This window comes from Semicossyphus pulcher, unplaced genomic scaffold (genome assembly GCF_022749685.1).
Source record: "Semicossyphus pulcher isolate SPU_LCO1_2020_fin unplaced genomic scaffold, fSemPul1.0.p SCAF_19, whole genome shotgun sequence".
Classification (NCBI taxonomy): Eukaryota; Metazoa; Chordata; class Actinopteri; order Labriformes; family Labridae; genus Semicossyphus; species Semicossyphus pulcher.
The window spans coordinates 11,105,373-11,114,363 of NW_027211692.1; the positions used below are offsets into that span (position 1 = coordinate 11,105,373).

Genomic DNA, 8,991 nt, shown 5'->3' on the forward strand with positions numbered 1-8,991 from the left:
CAGGGTAGACTGGTTCTTGGTACGTGGCACGTCACCTCTCAGGCGGGGAAGGAACAAGAGCTGGTGTGGGAGGTGGGGCGCTACCGACGAGATGAAGTTGGGCTCACATCCACGTACAGCTCCAGTTCTGAAACCAAACTCCTGGAGAGGGGCTGGATTCTCTCCTTTTCCGAAGTTGCCCAGGGTGAGCGGTGCCGGCGGGGTGTGGGGATACTCATAAGCCCCTGGCTGAGCGTCGCTGTGTTGGAGTTTTCCCCGGTGGACGAGAGATTCGACTCTCAGCCACTGCATGTTGCAGAGAGGAAGGCTCTGTCTGTAGCTTATGCACCAAACAGCATTTCAAAGTATGCACCCTCTTGGAGTCACTGGGTGGATTCTTGGAAGGGGTTCTGCCTACAGACTCTATAGTTCTGCTAGGGGACTTTAATGCTCACGTGGGCAATGATGGCGAAACCTGGAGGGGGGTGATCAGTAGGAACAGCCTGCCCGATCTGAACCTGAGTGGTGTCTTGTTATTGTACTGCTGTGCTCGTCATGGATTGGCCACAACAAACACCATGTTTCAGCATAGGGTGATTCATAAGTGTACCTGGTACAAGAACACCCTAGGCCGCAGATCAATGATTGACTTTGTGGTCGTATCATCAGATCTGCAGCTGTATCTTTTGGACACTGGTAAAGAGAGGAGCAGAGCTGCCAACTGACCACCACCTGGTGGCGAGTTGGATCAGATGACGGGGAGGCTGCCAGAAAGACCTGGTAAACCTAAATGTGTAGTGAGGGTGAGCTGGGAATGTCTGGCTGAGGCCCCTGTCTGCGAGGTCTTCAACTCCCACCTCTGGAAGAATTTCTCTTGCATCCCGGGGGAGGTTGGAGACATGGAATCCGAACGGACCATGTTCAAAGCCTCCATTGTGGAAACGGCTGCGAGGAGTTGTGGTCAGAAGGCCCTCAGTGCCTTAGAACCCGTTTTATATTAATATTTTCTTGTAAAAATGTAGGGTTTTTTTCAATAGCTTCCATGTCATGTGACCCAGTGTCCTCAAATCAATGTCAGATGTTAATTCTCAGGTAGACAAATAAGACACACCTCATTGTATGGGAATTTATTGCTGTTTCTATTTTCTATTAATATTTTTATGGAAAAATGTATGCTTGTTTTTCAATAGCTTTAGTGTCCTCAAATGAATGTAAATTAGATTTTCTTGTTTTTATTTAACAAATAATTGTTTAGGCTGCACAGTGGTGCACTGGTTAGCGCTGTTGCCTCACAGCTAGAAGCTCCTAGTTCAAATCTTGGTTCAGATAAAGTGGGCGTTTCTGTCTGGAGTTTGCATGTTCTTCCTGTGCATGCCTGGGTTCCCTCCAGGTAAGCTGGCTTCCTCCCACAGTCCAAAGACATGCTCGTTAGATTAATTGGTGACTCTAAATTGGCAGTAGATGTGAATGTGAACGTGAAAGGCTGACTGTCTCTATGTGTCAGCCCTTTGATTGAATGGCAATCAGTCCAGGGTGTACCCCGCCTCTCGTCCAATGACAGCTGGGATAGACTCCAACCCCCAGCGAGGCTGAACAGTGTAAGCGGTATATATAATGGATTGATGAATGGAAATAGTTAAACATTAAATTTACATTAAATGAATACAAATATGTTGCTTTATAAGTCTACATAATGAGAATGCATGTTTGTTGCTCAAAGCACCTCAGTTATTACACAATATAATCAAACAAAATGATGATTACAGACATGAATGTTTTTTCCAGTGTTTGCAAACCATTGTCCAGCCATGTCAAAAGACGGTAAAATGGGAAAATTGAATGAAATTGTAAACGTGAATTTTGCATCTTAGCAAAAAATAAGTAATCCATTATACTGACATACGAGATCTTAATTAATAATCTATGCTTTTTAATAGATGATGCTGATTAAACTTTAACGAAGTGTTAGTTACAGACTGAGGTACTGACACAGCCATGTGACCATTAAGCCTACAGTAGAGTAGATTTTGTGTCTCTTGTCCAACAGGAAGCAAGAAAGACATACCAGCAGCATATTTGTTGAATCGCATTTTAGCAGTATGTAGTCCCACAGTTTTCAGTTGCAGTTTATGATAATGTTTTGTAATGTTCATATAATAAACACTCTCTTTGAGATCTGTCATGACAGGTGAATATTGAGGATGTTTTCTTGTTTTTTTTCCACAAATAATTGTTTAGGCTGCACGGTTGTGCAGTGGTTAGCGCTGTTGCCTCACAGCTAGAAGGTTCCTAGTTCGAATGCCGGTACAGATGAAGTGGGCCTTTCCATGTGGAGTTTGCATGTTCTCCCAGTGCATGCATGGGTTCCTTCCAAGTACCCCAGCTTCCTCCCACAGTCTAAAGACATGCTCCTTACATTAATTGTTGACTCTAAATTGCCCATAGATGTGAATGTGAGCGTGAAAGATTGTCTCTATCGCATTTTAGCAGTATGTAGTCCCACAGTTTTCAGTTACAGTTTATGATAATATTTTGTGATGTGCATATAATAAACACCCTCTTTGGGATCTGTCATGGCAGGTGAATATTGAGGATGTTTTGAGAATTGCTATTTTTCCAATACTTTGAAACGTGGTTCACCTTGATGCATCGCCCTCGGCTCTGGAGCTGCACGAGGTAATTTAGCCTTGTAGGAAATGTTCCTGGATAAATCATCCCTCATTACAACCCTGGACCAACATTAAATACAATCACATCCCTTTGACAAATTCAGGTTAGAACAATTGAATAGTAAAGAGAACAGATAAAAATCCATGTATAAAAGAATTACAGGAATATCTCTGAAAAACTACCTTGAAACTGTCATGCCAGTGTGCATTACACAACGTTTTATGACTTAGGGGTTCCTCGACCCATGATTGCTTTCTTTGTGTTCCTCTCTGGTCTCAACAGGATTATGTAACATTTGGGTCCAAACAGTGCCACCAAGAGGCCAAAACTGGAGGCCAGGATGGCAAATATCTCCACTGCATCTGCATATTTGCCGGGTGAGTTGACATACACAGGGACAAAGGCCACCCACACAGCACAGAAGATGAGCATACTGAACGTGATGAATTTGGCCTCATTGAAGTTGTCAGGAAGATTTCTTGCCAGAAACGCTAAGAGAAAGCTGAGGATAGCCAAAAGGCCAATATAGCCAAGCAGAACCGCAAAGCCAACTGTGGACCCAACTACACATTCATACACTATCTTGTCATTGTGGTACTCAGTGTTTTTATGTGGAGTTGGCGAGGAAGACACAAACCAAGCAGTGCAAATTGCTGCCTGGATAGATGTAAGAACCAGAACTGTCCCTCTTTGTTGCACAGCACCAAACCACTTCAGAACCTCCCCACCTCCTGGCTTGGAGGCCTTGAACACAGCCAGAACCACCATGGTTTTCACCAGGATGCATGAGACACAAAGAACAAAGATGATCCCAAATGCAGCATGTCTCAGCTGGCATGTCCATAGTCTGGGGCGGCCGATAAACAACAGTGAGCACAGGAAGCAAAGTTTTAGTGACACCAAGAGCAGGAAACTCAGTTCTGAATTGTTGGCGCGTACCATGGGTGTATGTTTATGATAGCTGAAGATTCCAAGTACAACAGCACAGATAAAAGTGCCCAGCAATGAGGCAGCTGTCAAGCAAATACCCAAAGGCTCATGGTACGAGAGAAACTCTGTTTTCTTAGGAACACAGTGGTCACGCTGAGGGCTGGACCAGAAGTCCTCTGGACAACTGGTGCACTCCATGGAGTCTGAAAAAAGGGGAAGTAGATGAAGTACATTGCTTTGTACGGAAAAATATGGAAGATGAAAACTCACCAGTTTTATTGCTGATCTTGCCGTCAGAACACAGGATGCAGTCAAAACAACACAGAGGTTTCCCCTTCTTTCTTGCCATGCGGGTACCTGGGAGACAGCTCTCACTGCACACTGACCGAGGTGGCTGCACAGAGGAAATTAAATCTGTCACCATGTTGATTGTAAATTTCTTTGCTCTACCGTCCAAAATAGGAAATTGTTTCTGAACAAAAAGAGCTAACCTTTTTCAGTTTAAAGCTCCAGACGATTTTGTCTTCATCAATTTTGAGTTCTTCACCTCTAGAGTCTGACCTCTTAACCTCACCCACGTTCTGAACTATAGTTCTTCCATCAGGGAGCCACACCCAGTTAATGATGTCATAGATTGGCAAGGCATCACCATTCTTATCAAACGACACTTGATCACCAAATTGCGTGGTAAAGTTGACCTTTTGCAAATAATGTGTAAGCTACAGATGGGTGAGAAAAGACACAAACAATAATGATACAACAAACTACCAAATGTAATCCTTTTACAATTCACTTGTTACTAATCAAATTTGAAAAAAGGGCAGAGTGTCATGAATTAGATCAAAAAGGGTTAGTAACTTTTTAGAAAGTGTACTGGTGTTGAACACAATACTTTACTATTTATTGTATTATTTTATAGTAAATAGTATTGTACTATATATATATATACAACTCTATAATAACTCTTTGATGGAAAACACCACTTAGTTGGCCCCTCATGATGTGAAACATACGGTGGCCAAGAGATTTTGAACGAACTCTTTTATCCGAAGCACTCTGAAAATTTGAAAAACACAAATGCTAAAGCCGAAACACGAAAACAAAAGTCACAACGGAAGTGAGTAAAAATGTGCAGAATAGTGTCTCCAGTCTGTAATTGTTGTTGCACAACCTTATACATGTGGGAGAGAGAAGTACCTGCCCATCTGAGAAGTAATTGAAACCTTGTTTGCTGGATTATTATTAATTATTGTCACTATCACTATGTATTTGATCCAAGTGCGCAATGTTGGGCAATGTCTTCATATTTTCAGATTTATGTGAGCCTAACATTAAACGGCAGAGTAGCCTACATAAATCTAAAATATATACAGACATTGAACAACATTGCAGAACCTCTCAGCCACCGTAGAAACAGCATTTAAGAATAAAAAACGGGTGGAGTCTAAACTTATACCACACCTGCCAAGGCTCCAGTCTTTGCAAACTGGCACAGCTGTGCCCACTGAAAGGCCCTCTCCCGGGCACACAGCGCAGCAAGTCATTGAGGGCATACGCCAGAGAATACACAGCCTTGTACACATTGTACTCAGGCCTGAGCTCTGACACATCCAACAACTCTGTCCCCACACTCTCCAGATCTTCCTGCCCAGTGCATAGTGCTCCCCCAGCTTCCAGCCAACCTGCTGGAGGGGGTGCAAATCTACACTGAAATGTGAACTCCCAAAACTTTCTCACCTGAGAGAAGAAATCAAGATTATAATTATGATGACAATGTGACCTTTACGTGCTGATGTAATGAAAAGGGACATTACTAAGCTATTTCCGTAGGTGTTGTTGCATTGTTGGTCGGGACGTATTTGTAACAGGAATTCCCTGAGCCCTGGTATTTCCCCTCGACGGATGGCGATGCCCAGTGTGCCACCCAAGTATGGCATGTTCTTTGGGGTTTGGAGCACAGTGGATGCTGTCCAGGCTTCACTTGCCATCCACTGTCGGCCTGTTACATTTTGCCTCACCACCTGTACAACACACCATACATAAATTGTTAGGTCACAGTGACACTCAAGTGAATATTATGTGACAAATTTTCCATTTAGTCTTTTGGTTGAACCCTAATATTACACAGTGGTTTATACCATCACATACTCTAATTCATATAACCGTATTTCAGAACAAAAGGTAATAAAAGCAAGATCAAGTTTAAAAAGTCAAAACAATTATAACTATTAAACAAGAGCAGCACAAAATAGCAATAACAAACAGGTGTATATGATCATTTTAAATCATCAAATCATCCTTCATTACAGCAGTAATAAAACTCTAATTCATATAACTGTATTTCAGAACAAAAGGAAATAAAACCAAGATCAAGTTTTAAAAGTCAAAATAACTATAACATACCCCTGTGTATATATGATCATTTGAAATCATCAGCAGTAATAAATAATTTTTAAAGCCTTACCTCTTCCATGAGGGGAATCATGTGGGCCTCATGTGCAAACACAATCACCACACGGGATGTGGATGTTTTTATCAAATCCACAATCCTTCTGAGTTTGGCTGGGTCATTGCCCCACGGCAAGATCTCTAAGAAGGCCAGACAACCTCCACCAGACTGTGCTAAGTCAGATTGAAATGACCGGGCAGCGTGTAGTCCATAATCATCATCACTGACCAGAAGGCCCACCCAAGTCCAGCTGAAGTGGTTTAGAATCTGGATCATAGCACGCACCTTATTATATTGGGAAAAAACAGAGACTATATCTTTAGAACTCATTTGACAAGAACAATCATCATGTGCATCATCAAATCCACATAGGTTCTTAGTGACACATAATATACTTTGTTTTAGATACAAGGAAGTGAAAATATCATGCAGGTTAGTATATTCTAAAGTATTTGATTTGCTGCTCTAGAGTACCTGGAAAGTGTCGCTTGGAATTGTTCTAAAGAAAGATGGAAAGCGTTGCCGATCACTCAGACAGGGACACGTGGCAAAGTAACTCACCTGTGAGAGACATGTATGAATGAGGGGTGTGTGGACCCATTCAATAAACTTTGAATATTCAAAAATAAAGAATATATGTTACTTACAATGGGCAGTTTGTATAAGCCTATCACGCTTGACATGGCGATAGTAAACGTTGAGTACGAATCACCCACGATCCCCAGGACTGGAGGTGACCCCACACAGGTCTCATCCAAAAGAAATTGCTCCTCTTGACCACTGGCCAGAGACAATGAAGCCCGAAATGAAATTCCAAGTGTTTCACAGCTGTCATACAGACTGTATCCCAGAGTCACATTTGGTAGCAGGTTTGAGTTTCTGTTGATCTCATTAATAGCAAAGGCCATGGTGTGAGCATACCTGAATCCTAGAATATCAAAGCTAACACACAAAAAGTCAACATTACCAAACAACAGATAATGTGTCACCATTACAACTGAGTACAAAAACACATGAACACTCATATTGTCATTAATTCATGACAAAATCCTCAGCAGTTATTTCATGTTAGTTTCTCTGCTAACTCAAAGGAGAGAAGAATAATTAACTACATTTTCAGCTGTGTGAAACTCACCCTTGGCACCTTGGCTGATTTGGCTCAGAGGTGAAGGAAAGTTCAGGGAAGATGGATGAGTAATGGACCCCAAACAGTCCACCCAGAACCACATCACCAGGCATGTGCATACCTTCGAGATGAAACCGTCTCCGTAAATTACAAGTTTGGTAAAGAGACAAACACAGAGGCAGTAAGAAAGAGGAAGAAAACAAAAACAAGACACACAGGTGTGTGCCAAAAAATGTACCCATAACTTCCCTCCTCCTTTCACCTGTTTTCTAATCTATTTACACAGTCAGTGTTATATATACAACTATGCCATCCCCTTTGATATACGTCATTGTTTGTTTAATCTCTTACACCACCCAGTTCTGTAGGTGATGTAGAGGCAGGGTATATTACACATTAATGAGCCTCACTGTCAAATTTTTGTTTATCACATAATATAATATTATCTGATAATTGCATTAGACCTTTTTTTAATCACATTTTTAATAGATTCTATAATTATAGTTTGAGATTAACAAATAAGTTGCCCTCAGAGAAAGGCCAATTCCTATAATTCAAATCATGAAAAGGTCAAATAAATAATGACCCTTTAGGAAAGTAATGCGCAAGTTAGTGATGGAATAATCTTATTTATTTTAAATGATGATAATTTATACAAATCGGCTAAGCATCAAAAATGCTCAACGTTGAATCAGCAAAAAAACGTGCATACAACACACCCTAGCTTTGAAGTCCAGTAGGTGGTAGCAGTATACCAAGCCTTATTCTGAGGTCAAGTGGCAACTATACCTTTTCAATAATGATACCTAAAGTAGGATTTATTTTTTGAAATAATACCAGAAATTACAAAGATTTACTATTTCCATATACATGTCCTAATGCAATGTTTTGGTATAAAAGTTGAAATTAAAATGTGATTGTTTGAATTTAAATTGAGCCTTCACAGTTCTGGCAAGTTACTGTGACTACAGAAAGTTGTTTACTGTCAATGTATATTCTCCCTGGCACCTTGTGGGGTATACTACGAAGCAGGATTTGCTGTATCAAGATAACTATCAAGGTTAACTCCGGGTTTTCAGTTTCCCACTAATTTGCCCAATAAGCGTTTTTGACTTATTTTCTATAAATGTTATTATAAAGAATAAGGGCTTTTTTTTTTGCCAAAAGCTATGGTCATGTGACCTAATGACTCAAAATTAATAAGAAAAAATAATCCTAAGGGAAATTAATAAAATTATGTTTCTTTCAATAGCTTCCATGTCATGTGACAGTGTCCTCAAATTAAAAAAAAAACCTTCTTATATTGGATTTTTTTTTTTGCTTTGTCCAATTTTAATTATTTATTATTTTATTGCCTTTTCTATTAATATTTTCATGAAAAATGTTTTTTTTTGTCAATAGCTTCCATGTAATTTGACCCAGTGTCTTCAGATCAATGTCTGATGTTAATACTTAGTAGTACATTTTTTTAATTAATTAAAAAAAAAAAAATTATCTCATTAGCTCCATGTCATGTGACCTAGTGTCCTCAAATCAATGTCAGATGTTAATACTCACTTTGACAAATAAGACTCACCTCTTTATATTGGGTTTGGTTTGTTTTCTTTCCATTTTTTCAATAGCTTCCGTGTCATGTCACCCAGTGCCCTCAGATCATGATGACACCGAAGCTATCGGCAAAAACAGCCTTTTTCTTCATAAAATTATTTATAGAAAATGAATGAATAACACTCAAGCATTTAAAATTAGTGGGCAACATGTACCCAAATTAGTTGAATTGTTTAATCCTAATTTTTATATTGGCAAGTCATGGATTTATTATTATATATTTATTATA

The 8,991-nt window shown here is 40.1% G+C and overlaps 1 protein-coding gene across 1 annotated transcript; it reads right to left on the reverse strand.

The window, feature by feature from the left end:
• Positions 1-2,868: 2,868 nt before the first annotated feature.
• LOC138596815 (extracellular calcium-sensing receptor-like) lies at positions 2,869-7,273 on the reverse strand. Its single transcript, XM_069668230.1, has 9 exons — positions 7,164-7,273; positions 6,676-6,970; positions 6,503-6,589; positions 6,044-6,313; positions 5,394-5,600; positions 5,041-5,316; positions 4,071-4,298; positions 3,850-3,973; positions 2,869-3,782 (listed from the first exon to the last, which is right to left on the reverse strand). Exons 1-9 carry the CDS (start codon positions 7,271-7,273, stop codon positions 2,869-2,871), a joined length of 2,511 nt encoding a protein of 836 aa, XP_069524331.1.
• Positions 7,274-8,991: the final 1,718 nt, after the last annotated feature.